This window comes from Pavona decussata, unplaced genomic scaffold, assembly GCF_977016875.1.
Source record: "Pavona decussata unplaced genomic scaffold, jaPavDecu1.1 SCAFFOLD_107, whole genome shotgun sequence".
Classification (NCBI taxonomy): Eukaryota; Metazoa; Cnidaria; class Anthozoa; order Scleractinia; family Agariciidae; genus Pavona; species Pavona decussata.
The window spans coordinates 997,907-1,017,696 of record NW_028145521.1 but is presented as its reverse complement, the minus strand read 5'-3'; the positions used below and the strand labels follow the sequence as shown (position 1 = coordinate 1,017,696).

General features: G+C 40.2%; 2 protein-coding genes across 2 annotated transcripts; one reads left to right on the top strand and one right to left on the bottom strand.

Moving 5' to 3' along the window:
* Nucleotides 1-6,091: 6,091 nt before the first annotated feature.
* LOC146471028 (pyroglutamylated RF-amide peptide receptor-like) lies at nt 6,092-8,647 on the top strand. Its single transcript, XM_085121343.1, has one exon. The coding sequence runs from the start codon at nt 6,586-6,588 to the stop codon at nt 7,615-7,617; it is 1,032 nt and encodes a 343-aa protein (XP_084977469.1). The 5' UTR covers nt 6,092-6,585; the 3' UTR covers nt 7,618-8,647.
* Nucleotides 8,648-16,687: 8,040 nt separating this feature from the next.
* LOC146471027 (galactosylceramide sulfotransferase-like) lies at nt 16,688-18,304 on the bottom strand. Its single transcript, XM_085121352.1, has 2 exons — nt 18,300-18,304; nt 16,688-17,789 (listed from the first exon to the last, which is right to left on the bottom strand). Exons 1-2 carry the CDS (start codon nt 18,302-18,304, stop codon nt 16,688-16,690), a joined length of 1,107 nt encoding a protein of 368 aa, XP_084977478.1.
* Nucleotides 18,305-19,790: the final 1,486 nt, after the last annotated feature.

The following is a 19,790-nucleotide window of genomic DNA, read 5'->3' as shown; positions in this document are numbered from 1 at the left end:
ACCCGCATACAACAAGTTGAAAAAGTGCAAGAACTTTGCCTCTGCTGTGATGATATGAACGAAGCTGGGTGTGTTCTTACCTTTTAAAAGTTAAGTGTTTTATCAGGACGTTTTTTTTTATTGCACTGCTGCCAGACAAAATATTGATTTTATTACCATCCATTGACGCACATGTTTCATATCAGCGCACAACAGGCCCCCGGGGTTCTGTGCCAGGGAAAGTGGAGTGGCCTGTAATGCTCTAATAACAAGAACCAAAACAAAGAAAGAGGAAACTTTTTTTGTGTAAGGTATAACATTACGTATGAACAGGCATCTATATAAAGCACTCAACGAGGAGATTGTTTATCTGAGTCACCCACCCCTCCCTGCGGGTGTCCATCTCAGCCCAGCAGTCTGCTGAGTCCCTTTTTTTGTCTCAGGGCTACTCGTTATAAGACTGAACGCGCAGGCTTGCGTAAAAATCACTCTCCTCGTGGAACGCGATCTTGTCTGTTTTTCCCACTCCCCCATAAAATAAACTCCTAACGAAGTCCCTGGTATAACGAACAATATGCTTGGGTTCAAACCATTTACAATTTTACTTTCCTTTGGACGACAGAGCGAACGACTTTTTAACAACTATATCAGTTATGCAAGCAACGTCAGACGTATACGACAACAACTCTGGTTTAACCACCGCTGCTAAGATCTTGGCCTTGTTCCGGCCGGACTTAGACTTAAGTCTCCGTTGAACACCAAAGAGGCCACTCAGATCGTCAAAGCCACCTGTAGACGATTGATCCGAGCGCAGATTAACGAATGTCACAGAAGACTGAACTTCTACAACAACAAATTACAACAACGACTTGACAAACTTAAACAACTCATACCGACAAACTTACTTGACACTGTACTGACTATTGCCGACAAACAAAACCGAAGAACAACACCGCAACCAAACTCAACAGAAACTTACACGACTACAACGTACTAAAGACAAAAAACGACACAAGACAGACGACAACTGGGTCAGGAATATTTTTCCCGTTCTTTAGACAAGACTGAAACCCAGGTACTCTCCAACGGCCTGAAACACTCAGTGACGCCTAAACACATACCGACTGAGGCTATTGTATCTAGTGTTGAGACGAACACCTTAACAGACAGAACGCTGACATACAGTTTACTAAGGAGATCGAAGAAAATGGTAAAATACCTTTTCTAGACAGTGTATAGTTACCCGTAACAACAACGACAACAAACTAAGTACTACGGTTTACAGGAAACCAACACATACTGACAGACTACTGGACCAGTCATCCTACAACCCTACTTCTCACAAAGCAACGACTATACAAACTTTAACAAGGCGAGCACAACTGGTTTGTGACTCATCTGACAGACTCGCAGACGAAAACAACTACTTAGACAACGTTTTCAACAAGAACAACTACAACAAAGACTTGTCAGACGTAACACTTACAAGAACACTGAACCTAACGTCACAAACAACGACGCGACTCCCGTAACTACTGTAACTATACCTTACGTAAGGGGCACTTCTGAGACTATCGCACGGATTCTACAACCCTACAATATCCGTGTAGCTCACAAACCTATTACCACTTTACGACAACTACTGACGAAAGTAAAAGACAAAGACGAACCTAACCGCAGACAGGGAGCAGTATAAAAGATCAAATGCTGCGACTGACAGGCCAATTATATTGGTGAGACCGGCAGAAATCTAAGCGTACGACTGACTGAACACAAACGAGCAACTAGAAATGGTGATATCAACAATCACATTGCTGAGCACCATTTACAAATGAACCACAGAATCGACTGGGACTCTGCCAAGTGCATTACCTACTGTACAAATTACTATCAATGACTCACTCTGGAAAGCTGGTTTACTAACTTAGAATAAACGCCACTCAACCGTTGCCTACAACTACCTGCACCATACACACGACTTATTGACAACAACAACGAAACAAACAAACAATAGACATTTTACTAACAATAGACCCACGGACTTTTTGACTAACAAAAGACGGATCGAAACGCACCAATCACTTTTTACAGTCTTCACAGCCAATAACATCACGGCGTACTGACAAACGACCAATAACATCTGGACTTCGAATTCGTTGACCAATCAGGTTAACAACCAGAGACGTATATACCACCTACTGACGTTCCACAATTCACTTGACTCTGAAGATGACTTCCGCTCAGGTTGTCCAAACGTCAGTCAAAGTCACCACAAACAGTCCTTCTCAGGACTACACTCACCCGGATGATCATAATTTACGTACTTATGTAAACTTAACAGTAAACTACTTGACCTTAAGAAAACTGACGTTATTGACATACAACGTTACAACAGACTGAGGTGCCGTGTACCGCAACCACCTAAACTCTACGGACTACCAAAACTACACAAACCTAACATACCCATGCGACCCATAGTCTCGTTCTGTGGGTCCCCGACTTACGAACTATCCAAATACTTGACTGCTATACTGAAACCGTTGACAAACGAATCCTGACACAAACTACAGTCTACCGAGACCTTTATTGACGCTATCAAGACAGTACAAATACCTGACGACTACAAACTTGCGTCTTTTGATGTGAAATCACTGTTCACCAGTATTCCACTACAACTGGCTCTAGACTGTACTGCTACCGCCATCGAGAACTCCACGAGAGATGAGTTAATGGACTTACTGAACCTCTGCTTAACGTCCACGTACTTCTAGTACAACGGAAAGCACTACAAACAGTTACACGGAACAGCTATGGGCTCACCAGTTTCTGTTGTTGTAGCAGAAATTGTCATGCAGAACACAGTCGAGGAGCAAGCCCTAGCAACCTACAAACGGACACTACCGCTCTGGTTACGGTACGTAGACGACACCTTTATAGCAATACAGAAAGACGAAATCGACGATTTTCACGAACACCTTAACAGACAGAACGCTGACATACAGTTTACTAAGGAGATCGAAGAAAATGGTAAAATACCTTTTCTAGACTGCTTAGTTACCCGTAACAACAACGACAACAAACTAAGTACTACGGTTTACAGGAAACCAACACATACTGACAGACCACTGGACTAGATATCCTACAACCCTACTTCTCACAGAGCAACGACTATGAGACCTTAACAAGGCGAGCACAACTGGTTTGTGACTCATCTGACAGACTCGCAGACGAAAACTACTACTTAGACAACGTTTTCAACAAGAACAACTACAACAAAGACTTTGTCAGATGTAACACTTACAAGAACACTGAACCTAACGTCACAAACAACGACGCGACTCCCGTAACTACTGTAACTATACCTTACGTAAGGGGCACTTCTGAGACTATCGCACGGATTCTACAACCCTACAATATCCGTGTAGCTCACAAACCTATTACCACTTTACGACAACTACTGACGAAAGTAAAAGACAAAGACGAACCTAACCGCAGACAGGGAGCAGTATAAAAGATCAAATACTGCGACTGCCAGGCCACTTATGTTAGTGACACCGGCAGAAATTTAAACGTACGACTGACTGAACACAAACGAGCAACTAGAAATGGTGATATCAACAATCACATTGCTGAGCACCATTTACAAATGAACCACAGAATCGACTGGGGCTCTGCCAAGTGCATTACCTACAGTACAAATAACTATCAACGACTCACTCTGGAAAGCTGGTTTACTAACTTAGAACAAACGCCACTCAACCGTTGCCTACACCTATCTGCACCATACAAACGACTTATTGACAACAACAACGAAACAGACAAACAATAGACATTTTACTAACAATAGACCCAAGGACTTTTTGACTAACAAAAGACGGATCGAAACGCACCATTCACTTTTTGCAGTCTTCACAGCCAATAACATCACGGCTTACTGACAAACGACCAATAACACCTGGACTTCGTTGACCAATCAGGTTAACAACCAGAGACGTATATACCACCTACTGACGTTCCACAATTCACTTGACTCTGAAGATGATTTAGTCAAATTGACCACAAACAGTCCTTCTCAGGACTACACTCACCCGGATGATCATAATTTACGTACTTCTGACATGACTCCTGGGTTCAAACCATTTACAATATTCTTCAGCCCAGAAAAATTTACAGTGTCGTATGGATCAAAATTCCGATTTAAAGTGAACTGTTTACAGTCTCCTATTTTCCGGTGTCATAGTTGAGATCGCAAAGAGCGCCAAAACAGTAACTGAGGGGGGAGGCGAGGCGGATAAAATAAGCTTTTTCCACTCACTCAGGATCCCCTCGATAGGTTTGTTGCCCTTCCATGGTGGTACATGTAACAGTTTGTTGCCCTTCCATGGTGGTACAAGTAACATTAATTCGATTAAATACGTCGTCGGGTTGTATAGCGTGGGAGAGGCGAGGCGGATAAAATAAGATTTCTCTACTCACTCAGGACTCCCTCGATAGGCTTGTTGCCCTTCCATGGCGGTACATGTAATATTAATTCGAGCAAATACGATTTTTACAATGACACCGGGTTATAAAGGACTGTAAAATGCCTACATTTAAGGAAATTCGATACAACGAAATCCCCGCTATAGAGAACACTACCCAGAACCACTAACTTCTACCACGCAAAATTTACCCCGCTACATAACGTAAAAATGTCATCAATGACTGATGGTGAACGGGAAACAAATCAACAGAGGAAAATCCAGCTCACCATATACTGCAAGAGGACATCATGATGACAAACGCGCTGCTGCCAATTCCATCTTCCTGAAGCCAGCGAAACACCTTGCCATTTTATACGCCGATCGCGGCGAATTTGATCGCGATTTTCGCCACCGATTGATGCAGACACATCTGGCGATTTTTTTCGCCGATCGCGGCGATGTGGCAGTTTTGAAAACTCATGTTATAAAATGGCCCAATCTGATGGGTTGACTTTACTGGCGATTCGCAGCAAAAAACGTAGAAAATCGCGGGAAAGGCACACTTGGCGAAAGCCGGCGAATTAAATCGCCGATATCTGACATGCCAGATATCAGCGATTTTATACGCCGATCGTGGCGATCGACCTTGAAAATCCCAATCGCTGCACCGGGCACACCTGGCGATTTTCGCCGATCGCAGCGATCGGCATATAAAATCGCCAATTGTGTCGCTGGCTTAAGAGAGGGAACGCGACGAAGCTTGTTGTTCACTCCTAAAGTTTTCGTTTTCCTTCTTAGTCGAAACGATACGCAATTTTTAGCTGAAACCCGATATAATGACGATTTTTGTCGTTCCCACAAGTCTGTTATCACGAACGTAATTCTCAGTCCCTTTGTACTTCGTTATATCAGGATTCCACTGCACGTATCTTTGAACGGAAAACGGGGCTGCTTGTCACCTACTAGGCTATCTACATACTTTTATCTTTTCGCTGTTGCCTTGATATGCTATTTTTATAACATGGTGTTAATTTTGCGTTCTCTTAACAATTTTAGGTTTAACCGGAACACCTCAGACCATCTACACTGACCCTGAATTAAAAAGTGAAACAAGACAATGGCATCAAGCTTTCGGAAATTATAGACTATTTTCCACTACATTTCGGGCTATAGCTACAGGTACAGGATGTAGAATATACTTTCACCTGATAAAGAGCGAGGGGAAGTGGGTTCTGCTCGCACCCACGTTGGACGTTTAGAACTTTTTTTCTCAATATTTGAGGAAGTGCCATAAAACTTTCAGAAATTAATTTGCGCTGGTTAGTCATCATTGTGATCATGACTCATTATTTCTTGAATTTAATGCTACCGTGGCAACAATTGTTGACAGGCAGGTATTTGAGAAATAATTGAAATATTCCTACAATTTAATAATAATAATAATAATAATAATAATAATAATAATAATAATAATAATAATAATAAAAAGAGCTGGTCTTGTTTTATACATTAAGTTTACTTTCTGTTTTTATCAGATCTGCTTGTTTTTCCTTTGCTATAGGTCGATCAAGAAAAAGCTTCTGCGACATTTAAATTAATTTTTCCTTCAGCTTGATAAAACGCTTGTCCTTGTGTTTAAGATAAAACCCTCCACTTTGGTTCCTGTCTTTCATTGTTTAAAGTTGTCTCTATTGACTTAGCTGTTTTGCCAATCCTTTGGGATGCTAGAAATTAATTACTTCTCAATTTACATAAAACCCTTGCTCTTCGGCTCTGCGAATTAAATGGAAATTTACGAGACCAAAACGGCTCGGTATTTCGGTTCGTTCAACTCCAAACTCTAAAATTCGGCAGAATATTGCGAAGCAAACAACAGGACTTAAAGTTGGTGCTCACTCACTGGCTCAAAAGTTCCAACACCTTGTACACTATAAAGAGTGGCACCACAGGAAAGTACCGCTCAGTAGTTTCTAGTTGAACGGGACTCTTCAGGATTTGACCCACAGACTCGATGGTAGAGTCACATCAGTACAGCACTTGGCTCAAGGATCCTTAATTGCTTGCTCCGAGTGAAAACAGCTTAAACTCAACTTAGTCAAACTTCTTACTACCCTCATGCAGAGAAGGTGTCCGCTGCGTCAAAATGAGCGAAGTATTAGCAAATTGGACAAACGATAGTGCCACGAACGCCTCGTCTCAGGAGCTGGACTTGTCCCTAGGAAACTTCGTGTTTTTGTGGGCTATAACTTACTATGTTCTGATTGGCTGCGGAGTCCTTCTCAATCTTCTCGTCATCTGCGTTATGTTACGAAGCCGAAAGATACGTACAAGTATTTCAAGTTTTCTGATCTTTCATTTATCGCTGACTCATGTTCTTTATCATGTAGCAGTACCATTGTTGACAATTATCGGATTGGAGAATTCGCCCCAGTTATCATGCAAAGCCTTCGTGTTCATAGAACATTCATGTGCCGCTGCAATTTTCAGCAGTTTGGCCGCCATTGCTTGGGATCGACACAGAAACATTTCACAACCTTTTAAGAGTCTTGCGCCTCAGTATTTGAAAACCTACCTACTTTTAATTGGGAGTGTTTGGTTGTACGCCTTCGTGACCGCTATGCCGTTTATTTTTAGCGCTGAATCAAATTCTGAAGAAGTATGCTGGAAAGAGAAAAACGCGGCAACCGAGAAGTGTCGTAAATACACTTCCTGTAACTGGTCTTCGACTTGGAAAACACAGATGTCAAAAACGTTGTTTTTCATCACGGCTTTTTTTATTCCTTTCACGTACATGTTGGTAACCTACACAAAGAGTGCAGTTTATTTATGGAAAAGAAGCAAGAGTGGGGAAATTCACGGCGCTGTTGCTAAATGTAAAGTAAGAACAATTCGTTTGATGGTCATGGCGCTTCTTGTCTTTGCCGTATGCTGGGGATTTAATTTTGTTGTGGAATTGCTCCGAGTCTACGGCGTCCTTGAAAACAATCTTATGTTACAAATGTTGTGTTTCATAGCGCAGGCATCAAGCTCGTGTTTAAATCCCACCGTATATGCCTTTCTAAGCCCTGAATTTCGGAAAAACTGTGTCAAATATTGTTGCTGCTGTTTTCCATGTTGCTCTTTTATCCTTGGTCGTTGTCAGTTTCGTAGAAATCGAGTGCAACCTTTTCTTTAAAGTAGTCTTAAACTACGTTCACTGCTTAGCTGATGTACCCTTGAAACTAATGACATCCTTAAAAAAAGTTTGAAACATGAGCCAGCCAAAAGAGTTCAAAATGGAAATTAGTCGGTGGACATTTCTAAACATTTACAAACAAACCACCTTTACAAACAGGACATTTATGTAACCATATTTACACAGCAGTTTCCCGTTTTTAAAAACTTTCACTCAAGCAGAAGACTGTTTCCATTAAACACAAAGTTAACTACAGTTGCCATAGTGACAATACATTTTGTGGATCAATCGCCTTGTGCGTTAAATTTTCGCTGGAATTTCGACTCCTATTCGTAATAACGGGAGAGCCTTAATAAGAGAGAGCCCGTAGTTTTCGAAGTTATATAACTGTAGAGAAATACTAGAAACGCTATCACTGGTTCTTTTATTTTTTTTTATTCACGGTCAGTCACTTAGAGAACTCGGTTCCCTAAAATAATTTCTCATGTAATTTCAACTCCTGCCCGTAATAACGGGATGTCGGGAATAAGATGGAGCCCGTAATAGTCGAAGTTATATAACTGTGAGAAATACCAGAACGCTATCACTGGCTCTTTGATTATTTCATTTACAGTCAGTCACATATTGGACAATTCAGTCGGTTTTCTAAAATAATTGCTATGATGTCTGGTATTTTTCTTGTTAGCTAATGACTGCACAATTATTCCACGAGCGCGCGTTGGATATGAGATTATAGATCAAGCCATCGAGCGTACAGCGCCCAGCTGGCTGTAGTCATATACCTAACAAGCGCGAAAGGAATAGTTGCTTTATTGAAATTAGAGAAATGTTAGTAGATCTTGCTAACTTCGCTTTACAAGAACGCCTATTGAAGGCAGTATTAATTAGTATTAACTACTAATACCTGCCGGTAGAGTGCCAACGAGTAAAAACTGTCACAGTTGCGTGCCGAATGAAAATTAAGAAGTAACCAGACTACAAAACAGTTTTCAAACTGAATCATTGTTTACTAAAGCATTGCAAAACTCTCATGCTATTCTTTGTTGTCTAGAATGTCTATAAGAACTAAACTTGTGAGGTAGATTAGAGGTGAAACATCTGCAGCCCCTGCATTACCTGTTTAAGTTTATACAAAAACCAATTAAAACAACTTTAATGTGTATAAGAATAGCTATCAACCTAGGAATAACAGACTTTTACAATAAAAATGAGCTTTTCAATCCTTTTTATTGAATTAATGAGCCACAAGTACGGTATTTAAAAGAAAATAGAAGAATGGCACAAAGCTAAGCTGCAATTGACTTGAAATATTTCTCCTGTATTCAAACATCTCCAACGTGCATCTCCCTCAAACAGAACCTAAACAAAAAAATAAAAACACTCAATTTGACTAGAAAACGATGAAATCTAAAATATTTTGCAAATCTCTATAATTAAGGATTCGTTTTGGTCGGCAGTGTATCAGTTTGGAATGATATCTTTATTGTTCATATTATGTTACCGACCACATGAATTCATATAACGACACTGGCCTACTATTGTCCGTATTAGCTTGCAATTTGAATATATCATGATTAAAGATTAAAGGTTACTTTAAGTAAATTGCTCCCTCCTCAGAAAACAAAACACACTACAAGCAGTTAAGATTTGAATTCTCTTACCTCCTCGATTGACAGAGCCGTCAGAATTTTCGCCGTCCACCAACGGAGCGACAAATCTGCCATTAGAGCGGAACATTTCCACACAGTCGTGCAGGATCGAAAAATTAGATGGCACGTAGGAAAAAATTCGATTGTTCCTAAACGTGAAAACTTCAGCAAAGTTTCCTAGCGCTTAAAAAGATCTTTGCTATTTTTATACACCATCCTGATACAGTAAGACGTATAAACACTGCTATTCTTATCCAAATCTCTTGAACAGAGCGAAGACAACTAAATTCGCCACTTCAGCCGCCATATTGTTTATAAGATTTAAGTTCACGCGTATGTAAGAAGAATCTGGGTACTAGCGCTCGCCGACCATGATACTCCTGATGTGATTGGTTTAGATAAAAAAATACCGCGATGTCACTCTTACATTACCTTATGCTAACCTTATGGTTACATTTTCATTCGAGATTTTTTCTGCCTGTACCAAAACTAACTCGCGCGTCGGCTTTATAATGATGCCGCCTCGTCTCTCGAGGGTGACTCGTTGGCAATTAGTATTAAATATTAAATAATTAGTATTGTAGGCCTTCACAGATGAGGAGCCACATTTTTTTATGCGGATATGCTGTTAATAAACCGCTGTTATTATTATTATTATTATTATTATTATTATTATTATTATTATTATTATTATTATTAAAACGAAATCATTGGTTATCATTCACAGCGATGATATTAGTACAGAGTTTTAGTTCCAACTGGTTGTTTACCTGGAAGCTCAACAAGCATGACAATTCATTCCTGTAACAAGACCAGTTTGGTTTAAAGAGTCACTTTTTAAGACTGAGGCTTAACTACTTCTTCGATTATTATTCGGGACAGAGATATATCCAGTGTGAGCATCATCCAAGGTATAGCTCCCACACTGACCTACCCATAATTCAACTCTAATAGTCCCCTGTGGGATGTTCACAGAGAACCCCTCAAATGATCTGTGATAAAGCAGATTGGAGTTTCCCGCGGATGATGGCCAACTGTTGTACACAACAGCCTCAGTCGTCATTGGTTCACTGCATTTTTGGCCATTAAACTTGAAAAACCAGCAGTGGCACTTAAGAGGCTGTCCGCGTAAGAACGGATAAGGCAAATTTTGGCTTTTTACCGATGTCGCTGATTTTTTCAATGAACATCAATCATTGTATTCTATAAACAAATATCACATTTACTGAGCTCAATGCGATTTTTTTCGTTGTTCGCGTGACGGTTTACAAGGTGACCTCAAAACGACCCAATTTACCTTTTGGGACTCTACGATTTATCTATACATTGCCGGTGCTGCCAAAACGTCATTCCTTGCTCAAACAGCTTGAATATTTTACACATTGAAGTTGCATTTATCAATAATCATCAGTTTAAATGTTTAACTTTTGTTTTCTGTGAAATTTTGAATGAGCTACGATTTTTTCAAAATACCTACTCCTAAACTTCAGAATGCATTTAACCTGACATACATGTAGTTAAAGCCTATTTTCACAAAAGTGGGACCTGACTTAGGATCAAGTCTATTTTAACTCAAAAGCACTAACACCAATCAACTAATGTATGGTATAAAATTTGTGGGCACTTTACGCTGCGTACCGTACAGAGCTCCGCGACTTCCCTAATATTCACGGATTTCAATCGAAACTAAACAAAAAGCCGTCAGACCGATAGACACATTTCTGAACCGAACTCTTTTAGAAATACAATAATAATCACTAGGTAAATATTTCTGGCCATTTAGCCATATTTTAGAGAAGATCTATCCTTTTATTGGTATTTTAAATGGAACCTCTTGAGCTTTTTTTCGTTTCCATGATGTGCTATAGCAGTGTTTGTTTTGTGAGACTGACTGTTGTTCATTTCAAGGTATATATTCAATACTCATTCTACGCTCAATTTAAAGCGTTACCTCTCTTGTATGTATGAATAAAATCAGTTGTTAAAAATTCTCTCCAAGACAAAGAATAAGCTGGAGAAAAATTTCCTTTCTCCCTCTTATAGTAATTTTGTGATCTGATGTTTTGACGTTTTGTGGCACAGTATTTATTTATCAACGTATCAAGACTCTGTTGTTCATTTCAGTCTTATCACGCCGATTTAAGTGGGTCATTCAGAAATGGGAAAAACAGCTGGATTTTGTAGCTTGAAGGCTCGTTTTTAGTCCTTTGGGCATTCACTTCGGAGCCACCGAAAACGTGTTGAATAAGTTCGGTTTCATTCGTTTGGAAAAAGGTGAGATCTTTTGGATGAGGACCTAAAGCGACTTCGAAGGAATGGAACAATAGCGCAATTATGCGACCACGAGCGGCAGAGTTTATTATCGTATCCTTTTGTTCTTGATGTGTGAATAAACTGCATAGAATGACTTGGGACTTTACATGCATTTAGTTTTTTTCGCAAAACATTTCCAAGTTCGATTTGTATTTATGAAAATAGAGCATTTTGAGAGCTTCAAAAAGAGATCTTGAACGAGGGTTTTTGGTCAACGTAGGCCGAAGTTCGATGTTTGTTTGTTGATCGGCAGTTCGAACTGCAAAGTTAATTTATGCGAAGCCGTCTTCGTCCGAAGCGTGTGTGAATTCCCGGAGGTCCATGTATTATTGCAGAGAGTCCTGAACGAAAATTCATCCCGAAAACGTTTCTTTTTTATTTGTATTTTTTTTTAACGAAAAGGTCGATTTGACGGCTGTAAAATGTGGTCTGAATGAATTTCTGTGGTCGAGATTTCTCAACGACGCGCCGTCTGACAGTTCCGCAGCCGACTGCTCCTTCTCGTTTTGATTTTGAATTATTGAAGTTATTCCCTACAAAGTAAAAAAGTTATTAGGTGAATTTCACTTTCTTCTTTAAATAAATGAGGCCTGGATTTTTTACATTACTGCAAACGCTGAGCATCCTGAGTTCTTGATATTAACTGAAGTAACAGCCGTGTTTACGTTTGATATTCGAGATCGTTCCGATAAGCGCGTGCTTGATCATAAGCATAAAATAAACTTTAAAAGTTTAGAGATCATCAAAGAAAAGTTGCAGTCCGACAGCTTTAAAAAGTTTTTTTTTTGTGAATCGAACTGAGCTATTGTTCGTTCTCAGATGATAAACAAAAGGAAATTGTCACACATTTCCTCAAAGGGCCTTCCGATTTCTATAGTTGTCTTACATTCCCGAGTGACATCCGACGTGAACACCGATGAATCGGCAATGAGTCTAAACAATAGCGATGAATATATGAATACTTAACGACCCACAAAACGTGGGTACACACTTAAATCGACGTGAAGTTGTCATGCAGGAGGGTTTCAATTTGAATATTTTGTCAAAACCCTCCTAGCACATACCGAAAGGTCCGCATTGTTAAAAAAAATGTCTGCTATTCCATCCAGTTGTTTCCTGCATGAAAAATTAGATTCATTGTGCGGGATCCAGCAGAGACAAGGAGAGCTTCGTTTTGCTTTCTGAAAGCAACTCAAATATATCGGCACGTTTGGCGAGCAGTCGCTTATCAAAATGCGGCGATATTACCGAAGCAGAGTTGATCTTAAGAGCGGGTATTCGTGGCTCGTCAGCGACCTTGCCTATCTGCCCGAGTTCTATTGCCGATTTATAAGGAACATTTTGGCGAGCAATTTTGTTCTTGCAGCAAGAAGAGCAGATAGCTAGGTCTATAGATGCAACAACAAAATCACTGAGATAAGTTCTCTCATCCATAGAATAGGATAAACACAGATTGCGTTAAATGTTACAGGTAATACTTTAGATGGATGGTGAACAAGTGAACACGTTTTTTTAAGGTCAAGTATTTGAAACATATTGGGCTGCTGTTGCCTAAGTGTTGTGTATATCAATTAACCTCGCCGGCAAATTGACTAGAAGTATAGTTTTTCGAAGAATGACGGCTCATCGATACAGCTTTTGTTTGCTTCCATATATTCTCCAATCACTTCAAAAGAGCTCAAACGGCAATCCTGACTAAAAAGGCTAATCTACTTGCGTTTGAAACCAGGTAAAAAAGAAAACGCACTCTGACGCTCGGTGCATCCATATCTTGAAATCACGTGTTTTTCAAAGATACGGTTTTCCTTAGAAATTATACGTTGACGGGCAAGATAAAAATTGTGAAAGTAGAAACCTTATATCAACCTTAATGGAAACGGAGGACGGAGAAAAATACACCACAGCCTAGAGGATAATCGTACTTACGCGAGATAAACTAACAACCGAGTTGGGAACCTAGTTAGGAACCGAGTTGGGAACCGAGTTAGGAACCGAGTTAGGAACCGAGTTGGGAACCGAGTTAGGAACCCAGTAAGGAGTTGGCAAGCGAGTTAATCTGCAACTTTGAGGGATTTGGTTATTGATTTGAGACAAATTTTTGGCTGTTTTTTGTTGCTGTTGTTGTTTTTCAAAGTAAATCGTCTTTGTATTAGCCTAGCATCAGTTCCGATCAGCACTTTACCTCTAAATTAAACTAGGGGTTTCGCCTGGTTAGAAATAGAATGCCCTATTTGAAGTTGAACCAAGGATTTTGAAGTCAGTCAGGTTATAGTCGGGATGACCACTCATTGCTCAACTACTTTCTTGTAATAACTTTGTTTTAATCGATCTAACAATAAATCAATGAAGCAGTTTACAACGCAACTTAAACCATGTTTTTCTAAGACTAAAGTTCAAATGTGAACGAGAGGGGCACGAGAAAGAGCGGAAAAGATATTGCGAGCCCCGAAAAGAAAAGGACCGCTACCTAGCCAGTGTAAGCTCTGTTGGCGTTTTGATCCTCTCCCGCTCCCCTCACCTCTCATTTGTTCCTTTTCGCACCCCATTAGGTTACGCGCGCCCCATGCTGACGCGGAAAGAAAGGTTTGCTGAATTCAAAGGAAACAAGCAAGTCATTAAGTGATTTACGGCTATTATGTACTTGAAACCTGGATCGTGGCAAATCTCGGACATCGAAATTTAAGTCATGCAATGGTCTCAATTACCGCAGGTTTTCACAGGCTCATGAAAGATCGAGTGGTCAAATACATTGTTGTTTATCGCCACTTTTAAAAGAGCCGCTATCAAAAAAAGGATTGCCAAAACGAGCAATTCGAACGCGATTTGGATGATTTTTGGCCGAGATATTGTAGTGCGAAGGTCTTTGATTTTAGCCGTGAATAATTTATTGTATTTTATCGTGTTTTGGACCCCAAGAAAACGCAACAGCTACAAGCTATTGAGAGAGATCCTGTGGTGTGCCTTTAAAAGCTTGACTTCGATATATTGAAAATCGCAGTGAACATATATGAAGGCGAGATACGAGCCCGAGGCGTTCCTCGAAAGTTGGTTATGCTGTTTTCAGCCTTCAGCCATACTGTCCTGTCAGCGATGACTGAATTACTCGAATCCGTTTTTATCTCCAAAATGTACACCGTTAATCGGTTTCGATCTACCTGAAAATTGCTGTTTCTGAACCACAACGGTGACTTTCAGGAATGAACCTGGCAAAATCAAACAATCACATGGAAGTGCGGCTAGCTGAGGTAAAAGACGGCGACTTAAGGAATCTACCACATAAAATAGAAAGTTTAGTGAGCTACAGGAGAGCTAAAATCACGTACATTCTAGAAATGTACGGTTTTTATGTTCTGGTGTAGATATAATATTCATACAGTGGAAATATGGACACTTTCTACTGATGGATTCCGACCTGGCAACTGTTACAGGTACACAGGAAGTTTATGTCTCCCCAGATGAAGGAAAAAGCAATCGGTACATATATATCTAATCGATATATGGGTTCCTAACTCGGTTCCCAACTCGGTTCCCAACTCAGTTCCTAACTCGGTTCCTAACTCGGTTCCTAACTCGAAAGATAGGTATCCTCTACTTACGCGAGCCAACAGCGGCGATTTTGCCAAACAGAAGAATTATTTCATCGACCACTTTAATTATAATGACTCGTCTCCCCGCGACGCTCCGGCACAATCTTCCCAGCAAGTGTATGGCACGACTTTGCCGCTCGCCAAAATTTTCCAAATAAATGTCCATGTCTCAGGCAGATAGTCAAGCTCGCAAACCGGGTCGCTGACGAGCCACTAACGGGTACGGTACCCGCTCCCTTCTCAATATCAGCTCTGCTTCGGTAATATCGCCGCATTTTGATAAGTGGCAGCTCTCCAAATGTGCCGATATATTTGAGTTGCTTTCAGAAAGCAAAACAAAGCTCTCCTTGTCTCTGTTAGGTCCACAATGAGTCTAATTTGTCATGCAGGAAACAACTGGATGGAATAGCAGACATTTTTTTAACAATGCGGACCTTTCGGTATGTGCTAGGAGGGTTTCGACAAAATATTCAAATTGGAACACTCCTGGGTTGTAATTGAATGAGACTGAAATGAACAATTAAGTCTCGATACGTTGAACCAAATTGCTAAAGAAGGAAAGAAATGAATTAGTGGCATATGCGCAAACAAAGAACTCAAAATGACAAGGAAAATATGACAATGATATAAAAGCATGAAGATTCCCGTGAGGAAGTTAGTTTTTGAAGCAGGAATCTTACGATTTCTCAAAACCTATAAATCAAAATTCTGCTCCCGTTGTAATATCAAATTCCCTGCACTCTGACCTACCACAGCGAGTTGTTCGCGGAGAAATTCTGAAAATTCTTTTTTTTTTTAAGCCACTTACGAGTGCATCACATGTAATGACCCGTGTTTGTTCATTAAAAATGTTAGGGGGAGGGGAAGACAAGTAAGAATATGCCGAGACAGACCCTGGTGAGGCCTCTGTCCTGAAATATTTAACCAAATCAGGTATTATAAAGCCCTAAACCGGCTAGATGTTATCATGTCCAAGCGGCATGCTTTGTTTATTATCATTCAACCAGCTAAAGATGAAAAGGTACTCGACACGATCGGTGTTGTATTATAGTTCTGTTTATAGCCTTTTATCTTTTGCATGCAATGAATGCGTTTATTACAATTGCTACCAGGAGTTTCTCCAACATCCTTTCGTGTAGTGGCCGTCAACAAAGAGTCGAATTGTGGGCCGGTGGCCAATCGAGAGCGAGAAACAATCTTGACATTCGTGAAACACGATTAGCGCTAATCTAGGTTAACGACCATGATAACTTTTGTCCAAAGTTAATCCAGGATTAGCTGGCTAATCAAGTAGTTGTATAAAATCTTGTACTTTATCTAAAACTCCTGACCAACTTTGAAAACGTTAAAGTTGTCACAAAGTAGCAAGTGGTTGTGGTGTCACTAGCACGCAGCATTGTTGCCTAACGTTAAAGTATCTCAAATGCTATTTACACCTCCTAAGGCTACAACCACCATTATATACATAACTTCATAGGTTATTAATTAAAACATGAATTATCTTTATTGTAAAAAATCCAATTAGTGCACAGCCATGTCAACAGCCTCTTGCTGATCGATCATTTTTTGGCGAAGATAATTTAGATACGGAATCTCATTCATGATCATTTTGCTACAGTTTTCCTTCAGTTGTTTGGAGATATTTTGTTTGACTGCATAACCTTTAACTAGCTTTCTGCCAGATGGATTGGTCAAAAAATTTCCTTCTTGTAAACATTTTTTCTCCATGGATTGCTTTTCCTTTCGGAAAAGTGACAGATCTTCCAAAAAGTCTGGGCCTTCCTGTTGTATCATGTTCCATAGCGTTTGATTGAAAACATTGTACAATAAGACATCTGCCGAATTCCATTTCCGAATCAGCTCCTTTGTGTTACTTGTAATATTCTGTTTTTCCTTGTCTGTCCTTTCATTAAGTTTGAAATACAAAATGTCTTCGACTTTCCAACAAAAACGTCTTTTTAGGAGCACAAGTGATTCATCGAAGTATTCAATGAGCATTACAAGGTCGAATTCATGTCGAAGGAAGTGGATGTAGTTTTCCACAGCAGTGAGGCTCCTGTGATATAATGTGTGAAATCCAAGATCGAATAACGATGGGTTTTTGAGCAAATGAAACTCTCGTTTTCCTTTGTTTAAATAAAATTCGGCATTTTGAAGAAAATTCTCCAGTGTTGACGTAACATTTCCTGGCACTCCTAATTTCTTAGCAACATCAAAATAGTTGAAAGCAGATTCAAATTGTTCAGCTGGTTCCCGGAGCATTGTGATGTAGTGTGTTGTTTCCTTTGGAAAAAGCCAATGCATCGGGCCCTTGTTGAATCTGGCGTGGTTTGAAAGAATATTCGGAGCTCTCGTTGTTGATATTGTAGATTTAAGTAAAAATGGATCAGGCCAGTGAAAACTAGTCTTTCCACTGACAGGCAACGCAAAGAACAGATCTCTACTATCACCATAGCGGTTTAATATATTAGTCAATGTACTTGATCCTGTCTTATGCGTCTTGAGAAACAAAATGTTATTCACTGGCTTGCATGTTGGCGAGGCACCGGTATCGGGTGATACCTGCGGGATGCTATCGGGATTCCACTGAAGACTTGCTTCGACGTCACGGAGCTTTCCTGGCCTGAAAGTAGATGCATTAGCACATTAGGAATCTTATAAAACTCAGTCATCGAATCAACCATACTTCCGCAAAGATTCCATATATCGCCTTATTTCCAATTTTCAGTCAGCCGGGCCATATTCGGCAAGCATGACACGGAGGTGGTCGAGATAGCCCACTAGAGGCACAGTTTGAAAGTCTCTTAATCAGTTTTCTTTAGAATCTTGTATTAACGACAATATATTTTCTGGACTCTAAGAACTGGCCGGCTGCAAATGCAGAAATAAAGATCTTATTACTCGGGCCGTTAGGCGGCACGAGTTAAGTTTTCGATGGCGTTATCAAATTCTTTTTATTTTTTTTGGTCGTGATGGGCCGAGAGATAAAACTTCGGGCCACGAGTTGAGTTCTCGGTCCCGTTTTTTGTACTGGGGCAACATGAGTTAAGTTTTCGGTCGCGTTATCAAATTCTTTAAATTCTCGGTCGCGTTCTTTGTACTCGGGCCGTGAGGCGCCGAATCTGAAGTTCACCACATGAGGTGTCACATACAGAATGGCAGATGCAAGACACAAATGACTAAAAATAAGATTTTAATTCCTCTAGAATTTATCAACTTTAACAGAAACGGCATTCGCTTACCTAGAGAGGCATTTTCTATTATTACTATAGAAAAACAATCAATGTAGAAACGGTGTCTGTCTTCAAACGAAAGGTGAATAACAGATGCTTTCCCCTGAATTTCGTTTAAAAATAAACAGCAAAACGTTGAAAAACGTACAAGGATAACGTCCGCGTGATGCGTAACGTTACTCTAGATCATACCGGAAAATTACGATCCGTCATTCACCCGGTGTCACATACATATCAGGACCGTGCAAATGGTTTCTTTCTCCTAATGAAAGGTGAAAACGTAAGGATTAAAGCCCGGGAATTATAAAAAGCATTCGTATGACAAATGTCGCTTTCCCAGTATTTTATTCTGACTGCAAGAAATGCAATTCTATATAGTGGTTACTTATTACCTCACTATATCTCTGTATGAATTAGCGATGCTGGAGGTTATGATTGTAGGCTTACGCACCACGCAGTCAAATATGGCCCGAGTATAAGCTGAAAACAGCTTCTTGTTGCGACGTAATTAGGCCCGGTTCAACACTGTGTAATTATCGTGTCCAGATCTATTGAATTATTAGCTTGTCTAGAGCTCGACAGTTGACTTAAACGTCGAATTGATACATTCGTGCTTGACCAAAATTATTCCTCGCCAAGCGAGGTTAATAAAATTTGTCGGGCCGAGCCAGCCCGAGCGGAGCTAAGCCGCGCGAATTCGAGCCAAAAATATATTTATTTCCTCGCGAAGCGAGGGCCGAAGGCCCGAGCGTAGCGAGGTTAATAAATTTGTCGGGCCGAGCCGGCCCGAGCGGAGCTAAGCCGCGCGAATTCGAGCGAAAAATATATTTATATATATATATATGCTGATATATGTTTATATCTTTGAAGGTGTCCGCACAATGACGTCAGACTGTCTGGCGTTGTCTGGAGCAAAATTTGCATACACCGAAAAACATATGCGTGCATGATCAAATTTCAACTGCAATGTTCATCAATATTCACTGGATACAGAACGATCTCTCCAGAATCTTTTCCCTTTCTTTTAGAAATCTTTTTTTGTGAAATAGTGCATTAAAGAAATTACACGCTTTGTGGCCGCGGTAAATAATTTTCCGTGGGAAATAAATTCATCGAACACGACAGCGCTGCACGCCCGTTGTACATTACGTCGCGACAGAAATAGATTTTCAACCGCAAACTAGCCCGTGGAACTACGAAAACACTATGCTCATAAAAAAAAAATTCTTATGCGCCTTTTAATCTCCTCGTTTGATGCTACAATACGTGTAAAGAGGGCTTTCCACCCAGCCCCAGCTTCGCGAGGTTTTGCGAGTCACGTATTTCTAGTATATATGTATGTACGTATGTTTATATATTTCGTTGAAGGTGTCCGCACTTTTGCCTAGCAA

Coding starts and splice junctions, on each gene's coding strand:
- LOC146471028 (XM_085121343.1), top strand. CDS start 6,586: ATGAGCGAAGTATTAGCAAATTGGACAAACGATAGTGCCACGAACGCC.